At 40.8% G+C, this 26,684-nt stretch overlaps 1 protein-coding gene across 1 annotated transcript; it reads left to right on the forward strand.

The window, feature by feature from the left end:
- Window positions 1–15,828: 15,828 nt before the first annotated feature.
- Window positions 15,829–23,391, forward strand: LOC118558492. The gene is made up of 7 exons (XM_036129028.1): window positions 15,829–15,949; window positions 18,887–19,028; window positions 19,317–19,454; window positions 22,291–22,337; window positions 22,451–22,465; window positions 22,560–22,636; window positions 22,903–23,391. Exons 1-7 carry the CDS (start codon window positions 15,829–15,831, stop codon window positions 23,002–23,004), a joined length of 642 nt encoding a protein of 213 aa, XP_035984921.1. The 3' UTR covers window positions 23,005–23,391.
- Window positions 23,392–26,684: the final 3,293 nt, after the last annotated feature.

Genomic DNA, 26,684 nt, shown 5'->3' on the forward strand with positions numbered 1-26,684 from the left:
ATACTGGTTTGATAGATATTTGGCGACATTTAAACCCTAAAACAAGGGACTATACATTTTACTCACGTCCCCACAACACTTATTCTAGATTGGACTATTTTTTTATCCCCAAGTCGCTTTTACATTCGGTTCAAAGCTGCAACATAGACCCTATACTTTTGTCGGACCATGCACCAGTATTTTTAAGTGTTGATCCATTATTTCGTATCCCTAGAACTTTTACTTGGAAATTCAATACATCCTTCTTAGATAATGAATCCTTTTGCAATTTTGTCCGGAGTAACCTATTGCAGTTCTGGATCGACAACAAAAACTCTCCTGTATCTTCAGCTATAATCTGGGATGCAGCAAAAGCTACTTTGCGTGGTCATCTTATATCTTATTGCTCTCACCAAAAGGCGACTTTAGTGGAGAGGAGAAACAACCTCGAAAAAGAGGTTACGCGACTGGAGAAAATACACAAACAATCACCAACATTGTCAAACTTAAAGGCACTAATGGCTGTCAAGTCTGAGCTTAATATAGACTACACTGGTCAAGTTCAGAAAATGCTACTTTATACTAAACAGAAATATTATGAATTTGGTAATAAGTCCAGTCGCATGCTTTCCCATTTATTGAAAAATCAAGATAAGAGTCGCTTAATTAATATGATAAATACGCAGAACAAGGGTGTCACATATGACCCAAAAATAATAAACAGTACTTTCCGGGATTTTTATATATCTCTATACAATACGGATGTGGCTGACCCGGAAGATATCTCTGCCTATCTGAGCAGAATATCTCTACCTTCTGTCACGGAAGAGGATCGTGCTTTCTTGGATGCTGCTATTAGTCCGGAGGAAGTTTGGGCTGCAATTAAATCTATGCCAAACAGAAAATGTCCTGGACCTGATGGGTTTCCATTGGAATTCTTTAAATTATTTTGGCCAGAGATTCAACCAATGTTCATGCCTGCTGTTAACGATATTTTGAGTAATGGTACCCCCCCTTCTTGGAGACATGCCTCCATCAGTCTTCTTTTAAAGGAGGGTAAAAGCCCCCTGGATTGCTCCTCCTTTAGACCTATTCGCTTGCTTAATGTTGATTATAAAATTGTGGCAAAAGTATTGGCCCGGAAATTGGAAAACATCCTTCCTAAAATAATAAACCCAGATCAAGCGGGGTTTATAAAAATGAGATATGGCACAGACAATATACGACGCGCTCTTAATGTTGTTCAGTACCTTGATACTCACAAAGAGCCAGCAGTAATTGTTTCCCTCGATGCCGAGAAGGCTTTTGACCGTGTTGAATGGCAGTTTCTCTTTCAGGTGCTGCATAAGTTTGGACTAGGCCCGAATTTCATCAATCTGGTTAAAAGTTTTTACACAGACCCAACAGCCGCAGTTAGCACAAATGGCTTATTATCTGAGCCTTTCAAGATTCACAGGGGTTGTAGGCAGGGGTGCCCCCTTTCACCCTTATTGTTTACATTGTTTATTGAACCTCTGGCCGAGATAATCAGGACTAATCCGGATGTATCTGGAATCAATATAGGCGGCAGAAACCACGTAATTTCATTATTCGCAGATGATGTACTTCTTTATATGTGCAATCCTGATATATCAATTCCAGCTATTCTGGAATCTATGGCTATGTTCAGTGCTTTATCAGGATATAAAATCAATTTAGGAAAATCTGTCGCCACCCCTTTCACCATCCCCCCAGAAATGTTAATGCGATCTCCTTTTCAAATATCTACGAGAGGTTTCAAATATCTGGGTATTTTTGTTACACCTGACCTGAATAACCTTTATGAAACTAATTACTCACCTTTAATTCAGAAGATAAAAAATGATTTAATAAAATGGACTCCCCTGCCAACCTCTTTATTAGGGAGAATCAACACTATAAAAATGAACATTCTTCTGCGATTGAACTATTTATATCAGAATCTTCCCTGCTATTTATCTCCTGCACACTTCAAATCACTAAATTCTCACTTATCTCTCTTCGTCTGGAACAATAAGCATCCAAGAGTCAAGTTTTCTATATTAACTAAGCCAAAACATCTCGGAGGTCTGTCTTTACCATCCCTGCAGCTTTATTATTGGTCAGCACAACTTAAAACCATATCAAATTGGTTTATGAATAGAAAGAGCTCTTTATGGCTAGATCTGGAATCCCGATCTTGTCTCCCCAGTAAACTTATTTCTCTCTTCTTTATAAGTGATATAGACCAAATAGTCCATCTCAGAAGTAACTTCATTGTCTATAATACTTTGCTGGCCTGGCGAGATGTGAAGAAATATCTAAATATCTCCCCCACCCTCTCTTCTTGGTCTCCATTAACTTTGAACCCAGATTTACCGGCAGAGATTAGGAGCATTGGTTTGTCTGAATGGTCATCTAAGGGACTGTCAAATATTATGGACATACTGGACTCTGATTCTGTTAAACCCTTTGAACAAATTAAAGCTAATTTCAACATCTCTAATAGGGATTTTTATAAATACCTACGGATCCGTCATTTTGTTAGTTCTCTCTTGAGGACAGGGAAACTACGCACAAAATTGTCAGAGTTAGAGAATGTTGTTGTAATGACCAAATCTCCTAAAGGATTCATCTCTAAGATATACAGTTTATTGTCGGGCTCTGTCTCCTCAGGTTACGATGTTATGAAGCTGGTGTGGGAGCATGACCTAGGGGTGTCGTTTGATCTTGCAGGTTGGGAAGAAATCTGTAATAGAGTCTTCCCCAACTGTACCTCAATCTCTGTATTTGAGCAGAACTTTAAATTCTTTTACCGAACTTATTACACACCTGTTCGCCTTCGGAGGATGTTTCCTGATGTGTCAGATCTTTGTCATAAATGCAAAATACATAAGGGTACATTTATTCATTTATTCTGGTCTTGCAATTGTATTCAAATTTTTTGGAAAGCAGTTAATGTGATGATACAAGAGATCATTGGTAAACAGCTCTTACTAACTCCCTCCCTCTGCCTTTTGAATTATGCTTCAGACACTCTACTTAATGCAGACACTAAACGTTTGCTTGTGATTCTCTTATTTCTGGCCAAGAAATGTATATTACTGAGATGGACAGCACCTCAGGCCCCTACAGTTGATATGTGGATATCACAAATCTCAGCTATTATCTCGGTTGAAAAATTGACCCATGATCTTCACCAAAAGTCTGACAAATTCAGGAGGATCTGGAACCCACTGCAATCTTTCTTACAGAGAATGTAATCTCTTTTTGTTTTTTTTTAATTATTATTTTTCCTTCTCTTTTTTACATTCAGTATATCATTCATGTGGTTGTCCAACGGTTCCAACTATTGTGAACCACGCCTGGGAATGTCTGTACCTTCTGTATGTAGGCTGTATGTAGGCTTTTTTTATTATTATTATTATTATTATTTTTAATTTTTGTGGACACTGCAATGCTCCTTGTTGTTTTGGGGTGGGTTGTTTTTGTTGACTTTTGTTGATGTTTATATAAAGTTGTGAAAATCAATAAAAAAAAAAAAAAAAAAAAAAAAGTCTGGAGTAATGTAGAATACTAAGCTTTATACTACTGCCGAACAAAGGCCTTGTAATGGCATAGATAACATGCAAATACAACCGAAACAGGTCCACCCACAAAGAACACTCTTTAGAGGACCAAAATGTTCACATTTCGGACAAAGAAGACAGATGGTTTGAAAGGGGTGTGAAGGAAGCCATCTACGTTAAGAGAGAAAAAACAACTTAAACAGAGGAGGAGGCCTTAGGTTCCAACTCTCAAAAACTTACAATACAGCTATAGGATTAATTCCAGCCAATCATCACCTCAATTCTCACCCTCATATGGGTGATCAAAACATCGCTCCTTTAAGCCAGGCCAATAACAACCCTAATGACTCCTCGTTACAGAGGAGTGAACAAGTGTCTGTCCAATCTGCTGGCTTAATGGCTTTAACAACCACCCATTACTAAGGGGTGGACCTGTTTCTGTTGAATTTGCATGTTATCTAAGCCATTACAAGGCCTTTGTTTGGACAGTAGTATAAAGCTTGGTACTCCACATTACTCCAGACTTTTTGAATTGAGAAAGCTTCCTGGAGAGGAAGCGAAACGTCTTCAACTACGGAAAACAAGTCCATGAGCTTTGTTTTTTACTTTTTTTGGAATAATCGGTCCTTAGGCTTACCACCAAGCACCGCGACCTAGCTGGGGGGAGTGGAGTGGAGTTGAGAGATAGACCCAGTGAGTGATCTGCCGAGATGGCAGCAGGTGGCAGAGAAACCAGTGGGCGGACAGGTGGAATCCGTGAGGGGCCCGAGCAGCGGTGGCGTGGGAGGTGGTCCGGTGACAGATGGAGGAACCAGGGCGATCCAGTAAAAATCCTCAGCCCGGCTTAGTAACACCAAGGGAGCATTGGAAAGACACATGAGCACAGGGGAAACGTCTGGAGCAGGATGCAGAGGGAAGTGAGCTGGGCAGCTCGTCTTGAGATGTCAGAGCGACTGTGGCTTGATGGGTTGAGTAGTCGTCTGGCAATCAGAAATTTGTGGGTCCAATTCCAGCTTCCCCCTGGGCATGGCACTTAACCCCAAATTGCCTACCGAGCTGCGTCTTGTGTATGGTGAGTGTTGGCCTAGTGGTTAGAGCAGTGTGCTTGCACTCAGAGAAGGATGCAAGTACCTGGTTCGATCCCCAGCGCCTGCACTCTGGGTCCCTGAGCAAGACCCTTAACCCCAGAACGCTTCCAGGGCGCCACACATGGCAGCCCACTGCTCCCCAAGGGTGATGGGTTAAAAGCAGAGAACAAATTTTGTTGTAATGTATGTTTCAATGACAATAAAGATGATATTAATGTTACAAGGGAACGCTCGGAACGGGGTCCAGAGAGAGCCTGTTCTTACAGCGCTCAAACAGGTGAGTTGACAGGTGGATGTCAACTCCAGCTAGCTGCAGAGAAAGGAGAGAGCAGGAAAAAGGTAGCACCGGCAGTAAACTACACAGTGCTGCCTGCTGGGCCCTGACAGAAAGTCTTTGCAAGTGGTTTCTTAGAAATTTCTTTGCACTAGCAGAATCCCCTTCAGGGTCTGCACAGACCGCTGGTTTCTCTCTTCCTTGATCCACTGGCTCTGCATCAGTGAGAAAAAACCCTAAACATTTTCATTGAATGCAAATACCAACTTTAATTTCCAGTAATTCAGAGCAACATGTAATATGTTTCACATATGGACAAACATCTTGCTGACTGGACCATGGACTACCTCACTGACCGCCCTCAGTACGTGCAGCTGCACGGCTGTCAGCCAGAGGTGGCACTCTGCAGCACCGGGGCCCCCAGGGCACCGTTCTGTCTCCGTTTCTCTTCGCCCTTTACACCTCGGGCTTTACTTACAACACGGACAACTGCCACCTTCATAAGTTCTCTGATGACTCGGCCATTGTGGGCTGTGGGTCTGAGGGGAAGGAGCTGGAGTACCGGTCGGTCATCATGAACTTTGTGAACTGGTGTGAAAAAAAACATCTGTGCTTAAACACCAGTAAGACCAAGGAAACTGTGATTGACTTCAGGAGAAGACCCCCACCTCACTCCCCTGTGAACATCCAGGGGCAGGACATTAAAACTGTGGAGAGTTTTAAATACCTGGGTGTTCACGTCAATAATAAGCTGGACTGGACTCATAACACCGACGCTCTATACAAGAAGGGCCAGAGCCGCCTCCACCTCCTGAGGAGGCTGAGGTCCTTTGGAGTGAGCAGGCCCCTGCTTAAGACCTTTTATGACTCTGTGGTGGCCTCAGCCCTCCTCTAGGCTGTCGTCTGCTGGGCCCCAGGCAGCGCAGAACGGGACAGAATGAGGCTGAACAAACTGGTGAGGAACTGGACTTCCTCCACTGGACTCTGTGGAGGAAGTGGCTGAGAGGAGGGTGCTGTCCAAGCTCCCGTCCATCATGGACAACACCTTCCACCCCCTGCACCAGACTGTAGAGGAGCTGAGCAGCTCCTTTAGTGCCAGACTTAGACATCCTGTCTGTAAAAAGGAGCGCTACCGCAGGTCATTCATCCCTGCTGCTATCAGATTATACAATGCTGCACTATAACTGTAACCATAACTGTAATAACTAATGTGCAATAACCAATGTGCAATAATCTATTTAATTCAATGTGCGATAACCCGTGCAATAATCCTGAAAGAAGTGACTTCTTCTGCTATCAATAAATGTAACCACAACTGTTACAACTTTGGGCAATTCATCTATTTAATACACTGTTCTATAACCAGTGCAATGATCCGGAAGAACTTCTGCTGTTAGTACATGTGTGTGTGTATATATATATATATATATATATATATATATATATATATATACATATATATATACATACATATATATATATATATATATATATATATATATATATATATAATATATATATATATATATATACCATATATATATATATATATATATATATATATATATATAATATACATATATATATATATGTGTATATAACCGGGAAGTACAGAAGACATCATCTGCCCACTCCGATTTCTTTTGTATTTTTATTCTTATTTTTTTTTTCTCATCTTATTTTTGATCCACTGTATATAGGAAGATACACTGTATATAACTGATGCACCCCTTCCTACTTTTGGCACCTTCTCCTGACTATTGACTGACTATTGAGCTGATGTGACAAGTGAATTTCTCCAATGTGATCTTATCTTATCTTAAAATTGTAGGTCAACTTCTGGTGAATTTCCCTGGTGTAATAACAAATGCAGTCAATTCGTACAACCTTTTTATCTTTTTCTGTATCAATGTGACCACGAGATCAATGGCACTTTTATCAGTCACATAAGTACATATGCTATATTTGCACACAAGCTACTGCCACATATTTATCCTAAACAAAACAGTTTGAGGGAAATTTATTTTGTAGTTTTTCTCTAACTCTACACTCTCACTTTGACTTTGTCTCAACAGCAAGTGTGACTATTGCTGCCCCACTGATCCATCTTAGCGGAGAAGAACCATCCTAATAGCAGCAGCTGGGGGTTGGCATCACAAGGCCCAGTCTGAGCAGTCATCTGCCACGACCAACCAAGTCTCTAGGAAGGCAGGGCCTACACACAAAAAGATCACAGATCCAGGAGGCCTTTATGTGCTTTTATAATACTTTCATAAATGTGCTGTTGTCTCAAAAAAATCCAATACACAGCCATTAATTTCTAAACCACTGCCAGCAAAAGTGAATAAACCCCTAAGGGAAACTGTCCAAACGATCCCCAAAGTGTCAAAGGGTCTTGGAAGGGCACGTGGTTTTGTGATGCATTGTGGGATGCAGTTGCCATTTTCTGGGGTAACGGCCTTTTGTTTACCTTGCTGATTTGGATGCCATGTTGTGAAAGATAGAGATGCAAAGTGCTTGAAAAATTGAAAGTACTAAACAGACAGGCGATGGACTGTACCAAGACAAGCCAGACGCTGTTCTGAATCCCTGTGAGCATAATATCTGGACAAAAGATTTACATAACCTGCAGCTGCCACCCACTTCCATTCTCAGACGCTAAGCTTGCTTTCTATCCCATCAATGGAGTTAGTCTTTATACCGGTGATGAATTCAGAAGTCTTACATCTTAAAGGGTTCATTAGATAAGCAACTTTTGGTGGGTCCAGGTTCTCCAAAGAGATAAACCTCCTGTGCTCCGGTGTCTGCACAGACAAATTTGTTTAAAATTATTTTAAGCCTAGCATCCACTCTACATTTACATTGTAAATACTTAGGGGCTTATCTATTGAGTTATTTATGAAGTAGAGAATTTTTACAAAGGATCATCTTTGCTCCTACTTTGGTTGCTACCCATAGCTGGCTAGGCTAGTGCTAGCAGCCTGCTAATAGCTCAGTGTAACACAGCATAACAAGCTTTGAGGCACAAACCTGTTTTTTTTTAAATATCACCATCTCCTTTACCCCTATTTTTATGTCTTGTCTTTCTGCCTGCTTAAACATTCTTTCCTTTGCTTGCTTGAATTTTCTTCTCATAACTTTTTCATCTCTTAGTCAAAACTACAGAAAGGTTGGAGAAATCTATTTTTACATATGTGACTCTCAAAGATTTACGTATTTTATGAAATTTTGTTTATTTATTTATTTTTCCTGTGTGGAGTCTGAGAAAAAGAGTACTGTATGTTAGCTAATTAGCATGCCTCCCTTCAACACAATTCCATTTTCAATTTTATTTATATAGAGGAAATTCAAACATGTCATCTCAAGGCACTTTACAAAGTCAAATTCAATCAAATCCTCCAGACAGATTGGTCAAAACGTTTACTCTCTAAGGAAACCCGGCAGGTTGCATCAAGTCTCTCCAAGCTGCATTCACTCCTCCTGAAAGAGCGTAGAGCCACAGTGGACAGTCGTCTGCATTGTTGATGGCTTTGCAGCAATCCCTCATATTGATCATGCATGAAGTGACAGTGGAGAGGAAAACTCCCCTTTTAACAGAACCAGGCTCAGTTTGAACGCTCATCTGCCTCGACTGACTGGGGATTTAGAGAAGACAGAGCAGAGACACAGAAAGCACAGATTGATCCTACAATACATTCTATATTAGATTTTCTGCCCCCTGGACACAGAACACCAGACCAGATGTAACTGATATGACGAGAAAAAATAACTTTTAAGCAGAAACCTTTCTGGTTAGATGCTGTGTTTGTGCCTCTGCTTTAATACGCAAGTTTGCACCAAAGTGGAGTGTCAAAAATATACATTTTCTGAGGGTTTTGCGTTTCCAATTGTCTTGATTTCTATCTTTCTCACCTGCAAGGCCACTCCTACTGCTCTGTAGTGCAACCTGCATGCCCAAAGCCAATTAGCCAATGGTAAATGGCTTGTACTTGTATAGCGCTTTAACTATTCTTGACGACATCCAAAGCACTTTACACTACAGTTCAGTCATTCACGGTGGTGAGCTATGTTAGTAGCTACAGCTGCCCTGGGGCAGACTGACAGAGGCGAAGCTGCCATGCACCGGCGGCACCGGGCGCTCTGACCACCACGCAATATGGGCGAAGTCTTGCCCAAGGACACAACGACAGGGACAGTAAGTGCAAAACCATCCCGAGGAAACCAGAATGATTAACAAGAACATCTTTTTTGTAATGTATTTATTCAGTGAGAACAAATTCAAATTTACAACAATGACCTGGTAAAGAGACATGACAAAAATGTATACATTTTCACAACAAACAAACATGAGACATAGAAATAACAAAATGATTGAAATATAAACTCTATACATATGGATGATGGGATGTTTATATGTGGAAACTTCCAGTGAACTGCAAAGAAAACTGAAACCACTGGAAAATGCTACCACTGGAGGTGCACACTTTGGGTACCAATAGAGTAACAGTGGTGTCAAACAGAGAAGTGACTGTAAGACACAATAGGATTTTACCACTGAGGGTTTCTTACGTTCCCAAATACCAGTGGATTTGCCAACAACAAAGGAGAGAAGACCAACTAAACAAGGACCAGAGAGGCTAGTGATGACTGTTCATTGAAGATCCAGTTACCAAGCAGATACCAGCAAGGTTCATAGAGGAGGGCATTTGGGGCTGACCGGTTTATGGAACATAACAAATGCAGAAAATCCATCACCAGAGCTTAGATGACAGGTCTTCACTTAATGTAAGTCAGGTTCACAGTCGAGTAGAGCCGTTGCTCCTCTACGCCGAGAGGAGACAGTTGAGGTGGCTCGGGAGGAGACCCAGAGGGAGACCCAGGACACGCTAGAGGGACTATGTCTCTCTGCTGGCCTGGGAACGTCTTGGGATTCCTCTTGAGGAGCTGGCCCAAGTGGCTGGAGAGAGGGACGTCTGGGCCTCCCTACTGAAGCTGCTACCCCCACGACCCGACCCCGGATAAGCGGAAGAAGACGGACGGATGGATGAAGGTTCAGAGCAAAGGTCAATACATTTTAATAATTAATGTGAATTAAATTTAAATTAGATTTATTGGAAAAATGACAGAGGATGGTACACGTGACAGTTCCTTGTTAGGTAGGTTTATTTTGGTTTCCAGTAAATAAAGCTTCACTGAGCCTAGACAACACCTTTTCACAGCAGTGAGTTATGTAAATAAATGAAGGCAGCCAAAGTTATATTTGCATTAAACTTTTAACCAACTCTTCACACAGTGTCTACATACAAGGCTAATAATATTAAAAATGTTGAGCTCTCAAGCTGTGAAAAGTGTCAAAATGTAATCGTTAAGAGAAGGAAAAGGGAGTATTTGCTTTATGGTGCAGTTTGGAAAATTTAAATTAGTTTTTTTTCTTTCTTGTTAAGGGAATACAGGGTTCCTGTTCAGTGAACTGGACTTTTTACGTGAAAGGTTTGTAGAAACCCTGAACTAAAAGTGAGTGAGCAAAATTTATTTGTATAACAAATTTCACAGACAGGATGTCACAAAGTGCTTCACTACAGTCTTTATACTTGAAAAAGAAAACAGTAAGAGATGACATGGTGGGTTTACCGTTGTATTTTAAGGAAGTCACAAAGCCCACAACTTTTCCACATTATTCAGATCACTGTTTTCTACCTAAAAAATGACAACTTTACTGGATCTGACTTTTTATTCACGCTATAAGTTCAATGTATTCACACAAGGGTTAGATGATGCATAATTTTTTTGCATTTTTTTTTTTTTTTGGCTTAATTAAACATTCAAGCAAAGTGTGGCATTGTACATGTAACTTGATTCATAAAGTCGTGTCATTCATTGTTATTTTTTTTGTCATGTTTATAGTGTACAGTGGTAAACGGAAAATTACCTATAACTCACATTTTAACAGGCAGTAAAACAAATCTTCCACACCCAGGACTATAAATAGAAAATAGGAGGGAGTGGATGAGAGGAAGTCTCTGGGAGTATAAATGCTCCTGGTCTCTAGTGTCTCAGTTTTAGTGCAGAGAAATTGACTCGTTCAACATGTTGCTCTCTCTGCTGCTGCTGCTGCTGCTGGTCAGAGGTTCACAAGCCAAGCATTATCGTGGCACTATGGTGACTTACTACCCAAAGGAAACCTCAGATGGATCAGTCTCTGTAAGTACTGATTATTTGTAAATTATTTTATGTTTAACTCTTTTTCTTATTTTATCATAACTGATAGTTCTTCAATACCTACAGGTGATCATTCGCTTTAAGTTTAACTTCAATACCTGTGGATCTGGTTCATTTTCTTGCACTGGAAACTGTGGTACTGAAAGTGTGATTATTTCAAATGCCAACATTGAGCAAGTCTCTGGTTCTTGGTGTCAGACTGAAAAAATCACATCTCGGTCTCTTCCCAGCAACTCTCCATTTCAGCTTGTGTGAGTCCACATAAAAATGTTTTAAACAATATTTTGCTATTTAGATTCTCTGTGTGCGGAGAGATTAGAAATCTAGATGCTTAATTTACTCAATTAAACATCAAGTCTTTAATGATAGTTCAATGATTTGAGACAAAAAAAATGCAATTACATGAGTGATCTTTGTTTACAATCTTCAACTAATCCTGAATGTCAATTCTAGGTATGACAGTAGTTACTGGATAACCAATAAAAATGGCATTGTAGCTTGGAGAGCTGTGGCAGACGTTGAACTGAGGATCCGGTCCGACACCAACAAACCCAACTCATCACCCCAGACCACCATGTTTCCTACTCTGAGGTAGTTCTGCAATCATTTGGATCAAATTTTTGCATTTATACTATTAAAAACTATTGAAATATATAATTTGTGTAATTTAAATACATATAATTAATTTCACTACAATAGTCATATTTAAATATAAGATTTTTCCTAAATTGTGTTGGTGTAACTCCTGTTATTATTTGTAAGAAGTAGATTTGACTTTTGACAAACATCTGTAATACAAGAAGCAAAAATAATGTTTTCATTAGAATTGGGTTTCTTACAAAGCACAACTGTTTTTAAAAATTGTGAACATCTTAACCTGATTTTAAATTACCTCTATTTAATGATTTGCATATTTTAAGTTTTTAGATTTTTACTTTTCTGCAGGACTTATGGCATTGATTTAGTACAACATTAAATAACTTTGAATCAATCTAAATATGATATAACTGGAGGTTTGATCAGCAGAAAACCAAAAGAGCAATACTTCTTTGATATGATGACAACAAATAAATATGGTCATTTTCTACAATAATTGATTTCCATATATTTTTGCTTCCTCAGAGTTCCTTCAAACTGTTATAGAAATATTAACCTGTTGGCCTTCGACCCTGATGGAGACGAGGTTAAATGCAGATATGCTGATTTATCGTTGGGTGAATGTGCCTCACCCTGCACACCTCCACCTGTTCTCAGCCTGTCCTCTGTAAGTAATAAATACTAACCTCATATTAGACAAATCCATAGTTTATATGAATTAGAAATAAGTTAAAAACTACATACAGTGATTTTGTAGAGGCACAATCAAATAATCTGCATTGTCATTTGAAATAACTTAAGTAAATAAGTCTATTTTGATTGGATTGTAAAATACAAGTTTTAAATATATAAGAAATGTCTTTAAGAAATGTTATTGTTCAGAGTTTATTTTATTTCGAAGTGACAGGCATGTTGCGTTACAATTTGGGAAAGATACCCTCGTGTTGGTGCCAGAGTATGAGGGCATTTTTAGAAAGCTTGGCGATTTCAGGAACCACCTTCAGTTCAGTCTTGAGATGCAGAAAGCACTGGGGGAGGATTGTGTTTCCAATTCTTAGTGTTTACAGCTCAGTCCTCGCAGTCTCGTCATGATTCAGGTGACCAAGTCCACTCACACCAATAAATAGTTTCTAACGACCCAGGACAGTGGCAGATGGGTCATTGATTTACATCTGACTGAGAATGTACCTAGGAAGACGGGCCTCCATGTCCTTATAAACAGCAGTGCACCAACTGCAGGTTGCTCGAAGTGTTGAAACATTTTGAGAAGGACTGAGAGAAAGTCCAGTTGAAGTTATTGAAGTTAGTATTACTATTATAGATTATCTCTAAATAGTTGGTCTGGATTTATTTTACTGAAGTTAGGGGAATAAATTAACACGTTTTAAATTAATTTAATAGTTGGAACGCAAGAATCTAGAAGCAAATCAAAAGGTACACAGTCTGTTTTAGCTGACTTAAGCAATTAGAAACTAAGTAAGTAAGTAACAAGGATATTGTACTCCAGTCCTCCATGAGCTGCTGTCCTGAAACTCTGGATGTGTCCCAAGTACAACACACTTGATGTAATGAGTAATGCTGGTGAACCCGATATTCTGCCAGACACAGAGTAAAGATTTGCTTTTAGTTTATTTCAGGGATGAATAATGGTAAACCAGACAGAATGGATTATTAGTGGCAAGTGAGGCAGGCAAGCAGAATCAGACTGACCACGGGTTGCAGGCAGTGACAGGACAACCCAGATGATAAAGGCAGAGGTTGACCAGAACAGGCGATGTGTACCAAGGATCCACCAGAATGGGCAGAACAGGCAGCATCAAGCAATGAGGGATAAACACAACAGGACAGAAGAATCCAACTGGCTGAGCAGATAGGAACTGGTAGAACGACAGTGAAGTATGGAAGAAGCAAGACGAGACCTTCTGGCAGGGAGTGGATGAAAGAGGCAGGTATGTGTAGGCAGGTGAACAGGTGAGCAGAGCTGACAGTATTTAGTGGCAGCAGGTGGAGCTGATCTGAGCTGATTGGCTGGAGACTGAGGAGTGGATTGAGCTCATTGGATGGAGACAGATGGCTCTTGGCTGAAGGCATTAAAACTAATTAGTCCAGAAAAGTCCAAAACAAATAAACAAACACCTAAATCATGACACTTGAGTCAAAAAACTGAATTATCTCCTCGTGTAGCAAAATTCACAATGATTCTTGCATCCAGATTTACAGTGGAGATGAAGATTGAGGCAGAATATGGTGAAAACAGCAGGTTTTTATTAATCCACAACTTGATGAACAATTACTGACATATTAAGCCTCCTAATAGCAATAAAAATCGTCCTTCTCTAATGACAAATGACAGCTTTAAATAGCCTTCGGAGGACTAAACCATTGTTAATACACACGTGAGTTTATCAATTTCCATCATCAATCTATAAGCCCATAACATCCACTTAAATTAATAAATATACGACAAATATATCACACTTAAATATGGCATATTTTTACCTTACACCTCAATAACACCAACATAATAGCAACAACAAAAACAATATCGGAATGTCCGCCGCAAAGGAGCTATAAGGAATTAATGCAATTTTGTCTTATTTTTATTATATTATTTGACGTGTTTTATTGTTTTGCTGTACATTGCTTTGTCTTCAAAAATGTGCTTAATACATATCTTTTACTTACTTAAGGTGAGATTTAAAATACAGCCATGGATATATTCAGAAGAGTCAGCAATCAAAAGTGTTCCGCCATTTTCTTCTTGTTTTTTTTTATTTTTTTATTGTAGGCATTATGCTGTGTGCGTGTGCATTTATTTTTACAGTTTTCTGTTATACGGCGAATGAGCCAGTATAAAAATTCATTTTTTCTTGTATACACGAAAACAAATACTGGGACGTTTTCAAATCATCACCCTTACCCAATTCTAGAACATGTTTTCAAATTGTGCTGTTTGCAGAGTACATTTGCCATTGTTCTTTAAATTAACAATACAAACATAAGCAGTTTGCACCAGAAAACAGAGTTTAAACAGGTTCTTATTTGCTCCAATCAACAACTCTTGTCTCATCACAGGTGATCACCACATCTCTTAATGTGGAGCAGCTATGCAGGGCCTAGAACAAAAGTGTAGATGCTAATGATTAAAATACTCAATAAGATAAATAACTAAAACTTTCATGCAAATGGTTACTGATTTGCAAAGGTATGTTTAAGGAGCAATGCTAAAGAAAATGTTAGTTAAAATGATTTTGTGAGTACAAAGGTGCTCATAAAGTGCTCTACAAGTTATCACGGTAAAAATATTACCATTAACTAAAACCATTTTGTTACAACATCCCACCAAATCCGAAGATACACTTAATTTTCCAACAAGCTCCCAGTGATGACATTGCTATACAGCAGAGGGAATCATTGCTGATATTAATGTTCCAAAAACCTCTCTTAAAAAAAACAACTAACTATCCCTTCAACTACAGCAGTGTCACTAGTGTATCCAAGTTTGATGGAAGCTACTTTGTTCATGGGGTATTTTTTTTTGGGATAAAAGCATAATGGGATTTATTGAAACCCATTATGCATTCCAAAAGTATTGCACAAATTATTCAGCTTATCTTGAGATTGTGGTTTTACTTTTTTTGTTGCAGACTTGTACCCTCTCATTTAGTGCAACTTTAAGCAGTTATGTAGGCTCGTATGCAGTCCAGATGGTGATGGAGGATTTTCCCAGACAGGCAATCAACCTGACTCATACTGATGGATCAAAGATTGGGAAAGCTACAAGTGATGGAATCAGCATGATACCGATCCAGTTTGTTTTTCAAGGTACAATCTGATCACATGGTTATGGTGTTTGCAAACTGAAAAAGCTGAAGATAGAGTGATCATGTCATGTACTTTGTTATCCTTGTAATGATTATCTTACAGTGAAAGAAAGCCCGAATATGGGTTTCCAGGAAAATTTGAATATTGCCAAAGACCAATACAGATACTTTGTATTACTTAAATGTTGGCGCTTTATCGTCAATCTGCGGTAAACGCAACGTGCATCAATACATTGTCTTCTGTTTATCTGAGATTGGATTGAGGGGGCAACAGTTACAGCATGAAAACCCAGAAATCCCTTTCCTCAGCGACATCCTACAGCTCGTTCCAGAGGATCCAAAGGCCTCCCAGTGAGATACGCCCGGAAAACCCCCAAAGGGTGATGTCCAAGGGCAAACTTGGTCAGATGTCCAAACATGTTGGTGAAGATTCTCAGTGATCCAGGTCATGATCAATCCAAAAAAGCTTAAAAGATAAACAAATGGACTTCTATTCTGAAGCTGAAGACGTTTCGCTTCCCATCCAGGAAGCTTTTTCAAATCAAAATGTCTGAAGTAGTGTGGAGTTCATATATAGACCTCCAGGCGAGGTCTATAAAGTCTTTATAGACCTCCAGTTCACCTGGAACTGGTCGCCCCTACAATGGAGAGTCTTTGGTCTCATCCAGACCTCCTCCTTTGCTTTCGGTGTTCAATCTTCCCTGAACAGCGTGCGCTCCTCCAATCCAACCGCTTCATTGGGGACGCTGCTGTCTAACCACAATTCTGTGAAAATCGATAAACAGCTGTCCATATTGCGCTCAGAGATTCTTTACCGGATTTCATCAAATTTGTTGCTGAAGGATCTTACATTGGCCAGAGTGAGGCTCGGGAGTGTTGCTCTGTATGGATTAGCGTTTTTCTGACTCCGAGTCAGCAGGCCTACCCGACAGCCTTGCCGTCTTGTTCTTCGCTTCCCCTGTTTCCTGGGTTTTCAAGGAGAATAGGGTGGAGCCTCTGTTGTCCATTGAAAATCTCGGTGAATAAAGTCCTGATTCTACATTCGGTACCGTTTATGAACTCCAGGGTTGGGTCGCAGTTCCAACAGCTCCTCTCTCCTATATTGTACTAGAGCTTGGATTGGTGATAGTACGAGTAAAAACACAAAAACAAACAAAAAAGCTGCAGCAGATCCCTACGCCGCCATGTTGGAATAAAACACTAAGAAAAAGACAATCCAGGAACTTCATAAACCAGTCAAGAATACATACATGGTTTTCCCCACTGCTTTCAAAAGTATTAAAAACTAATGCCGAATCTTATCCTGCTTGGGCGTCCCACCCCTGGGATCTTTTTAATTGTCTCAGCAAACTCTGCAACAGAAATGTAATCACATTATTCTGAGCATTTAGCCCCTGCCTCCTCCACAAAAGGACATTGTGACTAGATTGAGGACTTCCTCAAAATGTTCCCTCCACCACTCCACAGTGTCCCCAGTCTAGGTCAGCGATTTGCCTCCCAAAGCAGACAGTGAGTTGCCAGATGATTTTCCAGAACTTCCTTAAAGTTAATCGAAATTATATCTCCATGTTCTCTGAAGCCCAAGTTTTAGCTTCAACAACCACATAAACTGCAGACCTACTAGCTACCCAGTATCTGTCAGCTTCTTCAGAAGTCTTCAGCTTGTCAGCTTCCTTCACCACAGGTTACCACCAGTGAGTCCTCTGATTGCCACCGTGACACATAAGATTACTGAGCCGGTAACATTCAGACTCACACAACAGCATTAGCTCTTACCCACAAGTGAGTTGACAATCCACGCCATTATAACCAGTCTCTGCTGCCGGGGATTAGTAAACCAAGACTTCCACTCTTGGCCTGCTTCCCAGCTTGCATTGCTCCAGATGTTCCTCTCTCCAGATGGTGGGCTCACCTCCCATCATAGCAAAGAAAAATGAAAAAGCCCTTCTCCAGGGTCAGCATGGGAAATTACTTTGTTCTTTACGTAGTTGAATGTGCTGACAACCCAATCACACAAAAATTATCAGTTAAAATAACATTTATCAACCCATGGAGGTCTGGATTTGGAGACACACTCAAAATTAAAGTTGGATCCACTACAGGTGGATCCAACTTTAATGTAATGTTCTTAAAACACGTTGAAATCAGGCTCAATAGCGTGTGTGACCTCCACGTGCCTGTATGACCTCCCTACAATGCCTGGGCAGCTCCTGACGAGGTGAAGGATGTTCTCATGAGGGATCTCCTCCCAGACCTGGACTAATGCATCCACCAACTCCTGGACATTCTGTGAGACATGATGTCTTAGATGTGCTCAATAGGATTCAGGTTTGGGGAACGGGCGGGCCGGTCCGTAGCATCAATAGCTTCATCTTGCTGGAACTGCTGACAAGCTCCAGCCACATGAGGTCTAGCATTGTCTGAGATCAAGAGGAACCCAGGGCCAACCTCACCAGCATATTGTCTCACAATGGGTCTAAGGATCTCATCTCTCTACCTAACGGCAGTCAGACTACCTCTGACTGTGTGGCCCCCTAAAGAATTACCCCCCACACACTATAGACTAGTTACCGGAGATGAAGTGTAGACTGCAAATTCTGTCGTGGTATGATAGCTCCCACAGTCGATTGGGATTGTTTGCCTGCATCCTTTTCATTGAAATTATCCATTTCTTTCTTCTTTCTTCATCCTTCGGTAAACAAAAGAAACGTACATCCGACGATTTGGAACGCCTCTGTGTGCAACCGGGAGCACAACAAGTCGTGGGCATTGTTTAGATTCCAAAAATAAACTAAAAGTACTCTCTAAATCACCCGTATTGTCATGGAAGTAGAAGAGAACACTACTGTTTTTGCCTACCCGCGGGACCCGGATGTAGTGCGGATGTAGCTCGTGTCGTCACGCGTGAACTGGTCTATTACTGACCAAGTTAAAAAAGGCACACAAAAAGAATTCCCGCTCAGCTTCAACCACAAGAGCACAGACACACATACAGAAAGCATGAGGAAACACTGTGTAAATGCTAACTTGAATAAAAACAGGGACCTTCTAAAATGTAACAGCTAAACAAGATAGAAAAATGCTATGTAGTAGTATATCACATACTGCATTCTATACGCATGAAGCAATATGTAAAAAAACAAACTTTTAAAACTTCCAGACATAAATAACGAACAAACGATTGATCTGAAAAAGTTTATGGATTAATCTTCTCAATATTTCACAGGATAATTTTTGTGTCAAAGACATAAATGTAGATATTTAGAGAAACAGATCTTCAGTTTTTTAGTGTTTTCAGTTCAGGATTGCTGAGGTTGTTTCTTTCTTGATCTGTTCCAGTGGATCCTGCTGCATCATCCTGCACAGAAGGTGATTATCTGCCAAGATTTCTGACTCCAACTCCAGAACACGGAGCTCAGTTCTACAGTCCAGTCAATCAGGCTGTTAAGATCAACATCAGAGCAGCAACAACTCATTATCTGTAAGGAAACACAAAACATTTGGAAAACAGATTCAGTTGAAACAAAACCGAATCTGGTACACAGCACAGTTAAAACTGATTGTTTTTGTGGACATTTATCTTAAGCTGGAATGAGACTATATGTTTTATCAAGAGAAAGGGTTTAAACAGCAATGAATATCACAAAAACTCATGGTTGTCATGTTCCAAATATAGACATTAAATGTTGAAGTTAAACAGATTGGCTGTTCATAAATGTTAAAAAGTTGGAATCACATAACAATTATGCATATTTCTTGATTGATGAAGGATCACTGAGCTCCTCTACAGCGGGCCGTACAATGTAGTCAAGAGCTCTTCTGGATCAGGGAACTTCTCTCTGACCTGGACACCATCTGCAGGAGAAGATGGACAGAGCCACCCCATCTGCTTTGTGGTCCAAGCAAGGTCCGTATTTGGTCTTTAATACAATCAAAATAAATTTACAAAGTAAATAGAAAAAATCCTGAAATACACTAAATTATATTACTAACTATAGTGCAGTGTAGTTTTTGTCTCACTTGATAAGGATGCATAAAAAGTGTTCAATTAAAGGTATACTATGCAACCGGGGTTGATTTTCCAGCGAGGCTCCCCCAAGAGGGCGAAAGTAAAAGTGCACTGTCGTAAAGATGCTCAGCTGTTCTGGTTCCTCCGTCAAGCCAGGCGCGGTTGTTTTGAGCTTAGCAGACAGGCGAACGCAACCAAAAGTGGAAAAAACGGCAGTACAAACAATGACTAACACAGTGAAGGTATGAACATCAAGCTTCTTGCAGCGCTATCTTGGCGAGGCGGTCGCCGCCGCCTCGCCAAGCCGCGACCGCCGCCGCCTCGCCAGTTTTATTATTATTATTATTTTTTATTTTTTTTTATGTTGGCGAGACGCTACCGCCACCGCCTCGCCAAGCCGCAGCCGCCGCCGCCGCGGTAGCGTCTCGCCAACATAAAAAAAGATTATAATAATAATAATAAAACTCAATATGCTTGCATGTTTATTTGACCGGCTGAGCGGAGCGGAGAGCGGAGAGCGGGGAGCGGGGAGCGGGGAGCGGGGGGGGGGAAACAAACTTTGCACCGCTGACCGGCTGAGTGGAGCGGCGCGCATATCGAGTTAGTTTTATTTTTTTATTATTATTTTTTTGGAATGTCGGCGAGGCGGTAGCGTGAGGGAAACCCTACAATGTTACTTACAATCGCATCAGCAGAAACGCGAGGTCCGCGTCAGCCTTGCAGCCTTCTATGTTCACCCGTGTACGACTCCTCTCTCTGTCCAGAGCCCTTTTCCTCTTTCTTGCCTGCTCCAACATGGGCTTTCGCTGTTTTCTCGCTGGTTCCGCCATGATAACTGCACAAATATCGCCACTGCGCTACCAACGAGCACACCTTTCACTGCGGGCGTGTAGCAGTTCTCGCCGTAAAGCAAGACCGACTCTCATGATGCACACGAGACTACTGAGCCTGTGGGTGCGGGCCGAGGGCTCCTGCAATTGCAAGTGCGGTATTTCCCCCACAGACCACCAGGGCGGCCGAGAAAACCTTAGTTCAACCTGAAATGACTCATTTAATCATCCAAAACGGTATGGAACATATTAATTAACTGAAAAATGTTGCATAGTATGCCTTTAAAGGTATACTATGCAACCGGGGTTGATTTTCCAGCGAGGCTCCCCCAAGAGGGCGAAAGTAAAAGTGCACTGTCGTAAAGATGCTCAGCTGTTCTGGTTCCTCCGTCAAGCCAGGCGCGGTTGTTTTGAGCTTAGCAGACAGGCGAACGCAACCAAAAGTGGAAAAAACGGCAGTACAAACAATGACTAACACAGTGAAGGTATGAACATCAAGCTTCTTGCAGCGCTATCTTGGCGAGGCGGTCGCCGCCGCCTCGCCAAGCCGCGACCGCCGCCGCCTCGCCAGTTTTATTATTATTATTATTTTTATTTTTTTTTTTATGTTGGCGAGACGCTACCGCCACCGCCTCGCCAAGCCGCAGCCGCCGCCGCCGCGGTAGCGTCTCGCCAACATAAAAAAAGATTATAATAATAATAATAAAACTCAATATGCTTGCATGTTTATTTGACCGGCTGAGCGGAGCGGAGAGCGGAGAGCGGGGAGCGGGGAGCGGGGAGCGGGGAGCGGGGGGGGGGAAACAAACTTTGCACCGCTGACCGGCTGAGCGGAGCGGCGCGCATATCGAGTTAGTTTTATTTTTTTATTATTATTTTTTTGGAATGTCGGCGAGGCGGTAGCGTGAGGGAAACCCTACAATGTTACTTACAATCGCATCAGCAGAAACGCGAGGTCCGCGTCAGCCTTGCAGCCTTCTATGTTCACCCGTGTACGACTCCTCTCTCTGTCCAGAGCCCTTTTCCTCTTTCTTGCCTGCTCCAATATGGGCTTTCGCTGTTTTCTCGCTGGTTCCGCCATGATAACTGCACAAATATCGCCACTGCGCTACCAACGAGCACACCTTTCACTGCGGGCGTGTAGCAGTTCTCGCCGTAAAGCAAGACCGACTCTCATGATGCACACGAGACTACTGAGCCTGTGACTGCGGGCCGACTGCTCCTGCAATTGCAAGTGCGGTATTTCCCCCACAGACCACCAGGGCGGCCGAGAAAACCTTAGTTCAACCTGAAATGACTCATTTAATCATCCAAAACGGTATGGAACATATTAATTAACTGAAAAATGTTGCATAGTATGCCTTTAAATATGTTTTATTGCAGAAACATAACCTGTCACTTGTGTGCTGCGTGAGCTGGCGGCTCGTTTTTTTTTTTTCTTAATAACCGCTGGTGTAGCTCAGAACATGTCATGCTTAAAGAGAGACTTTACACAAATGACACTGGGCTACTGCTCCCCAAGGGTGATGGGTTAAAAGCAGAGAACAAATTTCATTGTAATGTATGTTTCAATGACAATAAAGATAAGGATGATATTACTATAAAGCAAAGGAAAACAACCCTTTTCATATTTTGGAAAGATTTAAAGATCTGTTTTGACAATTTCATTTCATTATAATTTTTAATGTTAGATTTATTGTTTAGCTTGTAGTGATACTAAAATTTAAGTAATAAAAAATTCAAAGAGAAACTGTTTTGTGGTTTTAATTTAATTGGTAAAACATATTTTATTGTGTGGCTCATGAGTACTTTAAAACTGGTGAATTTATTTGGATATTTGAGGGCAAATTAAACCAGTCTAACAATAAAGCTCCTGTGCTCAATTACCTTCACTGTGTCTCCAGTTCTGTGTACCAGTCTGAGCTTCGATGTGTTATTGTGACGGTTGGAAGTAAGTGTAAATCTTTTTGTTTCATATTTTTAATTTTAAGTTTTTTCTGCTGTTATGCTCACATGACCAACAGTAATTTTAACCATTGTTATTCTATCCATCCACAATTACAGAACCTCCAAGAAAAAGTAAGTATGAAAACATGAAAGCAGCAGTACTGTATCCCAATGGCTGCTATTAATTATTGTGGTCTACAGTCATGTTGTTCTCTTGTGCTTCCAGCTTACCGTACTGTTATGAAACTGAACATCTCGACTGCACTGTCACCGAAAGACGATCATGACAAAATCCTCCAAGCGGTCAGTAATGTCCTTGAAATTAATGCAAACAAATAAATCCTGAGGTAGCAGATTTTTCACCTTCTGTACACCTGCTCATGGATTTTTAGAAATCAATTGTCACTGAAGAAAAATTTAGCCTGGCTGCCAAAGTTGAATGTCAACAGATGATTTTTAGGAGACAGATGTCTTTTACATGTATTAATGATGGCTGATCAGACACCGATCAGTTATGTTTATGAGGCACAGCTGACTGTTTCTGATCCAAACATTGTTTTCTTTCACAGATGAAGGATGAACTGATTGCAAAAGGGTTCCCACCAGATATAACCTTACATCTGCTGAGCATGACTTCTGAGAAAGATTTGCCCCCCAGGGCTAAACCATGAAAAACTCTAGAGTTCTTTCATTTATTCTCTCCCCTTAACCCATGGTTTTCTAAATGCGGCTCAGGGTCCATTGGCTGCTCTTTTAATTATTTTTTGCAGACCATGATCTCAATTCAAGTGTCGTACAAATTTGCCATCACAGGTAGAATAGAGAAAGTACATTTTTAAATATTTTTTGTGATATTTTGACTGATAAAATTCTTCAGTACAAAAAGTATGATTATTTTAATAACCCAGTTATACTGTAAAAGACTAATTGAATGTGGCTTTTCTAAAATCACATCAAATATATAAATTTAGAAGAGCCCCGCGCGCATGTGCCACGGCCATGTTAGATTCGACAAACATTACATTCGGTCTATCGTGACCATATAAAGAGTTTAAATAAACGACCATTTACAGATCGTTTTCCTACAATGGTGTTACTTTGTTTTATTTAATCATTGTCTGTTTAGCCATTAAGGTAAAAGCAAAAAAAAATGTATTTAAAAAAATAAAAATATCTCTAATTTCTGTGGCTTTCAACCTGGTGATTGTGGCCTATGTGACAAAAAGGTTTGACACCACTGCCAAAAGCTTTTTTATTACAATTTATGATTGTTTTAGGTAATGCAACCAAAACTTTACTTTTAATAATCATAAAAAGCACCACTGCCAAAAGCCTTTTTTCTTTCCTTTTTTCTTTACAAGTTATGATTGTTCTAGCTAATGAAACTTTACTTTTAATAATGACTCATTGAGTCCGTCCGTCCGTCCGTCTTCTTCCGCTTATCCCCAGCCACTTGGACCAGCTCCTCCAGGGGAATCCCAAGGCGTTCCCAGGCCAGCCGAGAGACATAGACCCTCCAGCGTGTCCTGGGTCTTCCCCTGGGCCTCCTCCCGGTGGGACGTGCCCGGAACACCTCACCAGGGAGGCGTCCAGGAGGCATCCTGACCAGATGCCCGAGCCACCTCAACTGGCTCCTCTCGACGTGGAGGAGCAGCGGCTCTACTCTGAGTCCTCCCCGGATGACTGAGCTCCTCACCCTATCTCTAAGGGAGAGCCCAGACACACTACGGAGAAAACTCATTTCAGCCGCTTGTATCCGGGATCTCGTTCTTTCGGTCACAACCCAAAGCTCGTGACCATAGATGAGGGTAGGAACGTAGATCGACCGGTAAATCGAGAGCTTCGCCTTTTGGCTCAGCTCTCTCTTCACCACAACGGACCGGTACAGCGCCCGCTTCACAGCAGACGCTGCACCAATCCGCCTGTCGATCTCCCGCTCCATCTTCCCCTCATTCGTGAACAAGACCCCAAGATACTTGAACTCCTCCACTAGGGGCAGGACATCCTCGCCAACCCGGAGAAGGCACTCTACCCTTTTCCGGTTCAAGACCATTGTCTCGGATTTGGAGGCACTGATTTTCATCCCGGCCGCTTCGCACTCGGCTGCGAACCGCTCCAGTGAGAGCTGTAGATCACGCCCTGATGAAGCCAATAGGACCACGTCATCCGCGAATAGCAGAGACGCAATCCTAAGGCCACCAAAACAGATCCCCTCAACACCTTGGCTGCACCTAGAAATTCTGTCCATAAAAGTTATGAACAGAATCGGTGACAAAGGGCAACCTTGGCGGAGTCCAACTCTCACCGGAAACGAGTCCGATTCACTGCCGGCAATGCGGACCAGACTCTGACACCGGTCGTACAGAGACCTGACAGCCCTTATTAAAGGGTCCGGTACTCCATACTCCCGGAGTACCCCCCACAGGATCCCTCAGGGGACACGGTCGAATGCCTTCTCCAGATCCACAAAGCACATGTAGACTGGTTGGGCAAACTCCCATGCCCCCCCCAGAATCCTGCTGAGGGTGAGGGACTCATTGAGTAGTGTGCATTTTTTTATTGGTGTGCCATTGATAAAATAGAATATTTTCAAAAGTGCAAGGTTCTTATTGTTATTTTAGTCAGACATTTATTGTTAAATTAACTATCTTTCTCTTTAGGCATGTTTTTGTTTTTCTTTCAGGTTTCTGGTTTTAAATTATCTGATTTATATTAACTTTGTGTTGTATAACCATTTCACCATTTCTGTCAAAAGTAAAGGTAAATCCTCTCCAAAAATGCAATACATATGTTGAGGTACCTTGTGAATTTTGTTTTTTTCCTAAAAAAGTTGGTGAACTACAGATGTTATGTGTCTAATAACCAAGCTCAAAATCCTGAGTCCTCATGTATTCCTAAACCAGGGGTTTGCAACCAGCACATCACATGTGGGTCCACAACAGAACATCAGAAGCAATTAGAAACTGAATTAGAAACAGAAGTACAAATGTTGCATTTTTTTATTCAGCAACAGTTTAATTTTTCTCTTTAAGTGTGCAACCAAATTTGTATTATTTTTGACACGTTTGATGTAGATAACAGGACCAAATTACAGACTTGAATTTCAGCAGCATTACAAGTAGAAGGGAAACAAAAATACTAAACTTTACAGCTCGGCACGAAGAGATCTGGACATGGAGCATGGACAGAGCAAAAAGCTAAACTACGTAGAAGAAGCAGTCATGATGACTGAGTGCGGTATTAAAACAGACGACTCCAGTGGTGAACACAGAACCAGTGACCTTATATACCAAGGCACGGATAAAGACAAATGAACTAGAGGTGCAAATCCGAGGAAACAGAGAAAGCCAACTTAAGACAGAACTGCAAACAAAAGCATGAACTAATATGGCAAGACATGAATAAACAAACAAGTAAATGTTAAAATCACAAATATCCAGAGAACGTGATCATTTTCTTAAAATAAATGACCCAAGCAGAGTTATCTCTCAGGGATGTGTAATTTGGCGTTTAATCAAACAAGATAGGAGACGTCAAAATAATGAAATACATCGAAACAATAATAGAAACTGAGGCACTACATAAAAAGACAGATGAGTTAAAATGGTAATATTTTAAAATATAAACACTAAACATTAGACATGATAGACATGAACTGATAAAATCATGTTTGACCTAAATAGCAAAGTCGCTTTCAGTACTGATATAACAGCTGGACGTGTCTGTCAGGTTATCTAGGAGTTGACTCCAGAGCTGAGGAGCATTGATTTAAGATCTTTGCTACATATTTTAAATTGCTGATGCAGAAGAAATTTAAAGCTGGTGAAAAGCATCAGTTGTATTCAGTTGTATGCATTTGCATATTTCAGTTAACTAAAAACACAGTTAAACATGATAGAATCCTAAACTATTTGCCTTTTTCTTTGTTGGCTGCAGACAATCTTTACTGAACTGCTCGGCAGGTTTTGTCCAAACACTCTTTGACTCTGACTGTCTGTGATGTGATTATAATACCAGTGACTCCACAGTGTGTGTTTCAGCTCTTTGTAGAGCAGTTATATTTTTTAGATGTTCCTTATGCACTTGGTATTTTTTTGTGTTCATCTAAAAAGACCAGAAAAAAGATAAAATAATAATTTGGTGATCTGGGGTGCAATAACCCAGAACAGCCATCAGGTGGTAATGAAGCCACTAAAATTGCTAATGTGCCTTCACACACATCCATAGCTGAGTGTTTTTTTTTTTAATAATTGTATCAAAAGTACACAGTTTGAACAGAGCAGGACAAAAATAAGATATTTTTTTTTATGTTACCAATTTCAAATTGCTGGTGCGCTGGTCCACACTGAGG

This window comes from Fundulus heteroclitus, unplaced genomic scaffold (assembly GCF_011125445.2).
Source record: "Fundulus heteroclitus isolate FHET01 unplaced genomic scaffold, MU-UCD_Fhet_4.1 scaffold_130, whole genome shotgun sequence".
NCBI lineage: Eukaryota > Metazoa > Chordata > Actinopteri > Cyprinodontiformes > Fundulidae > Fundulus > Fundulus heteroclitus.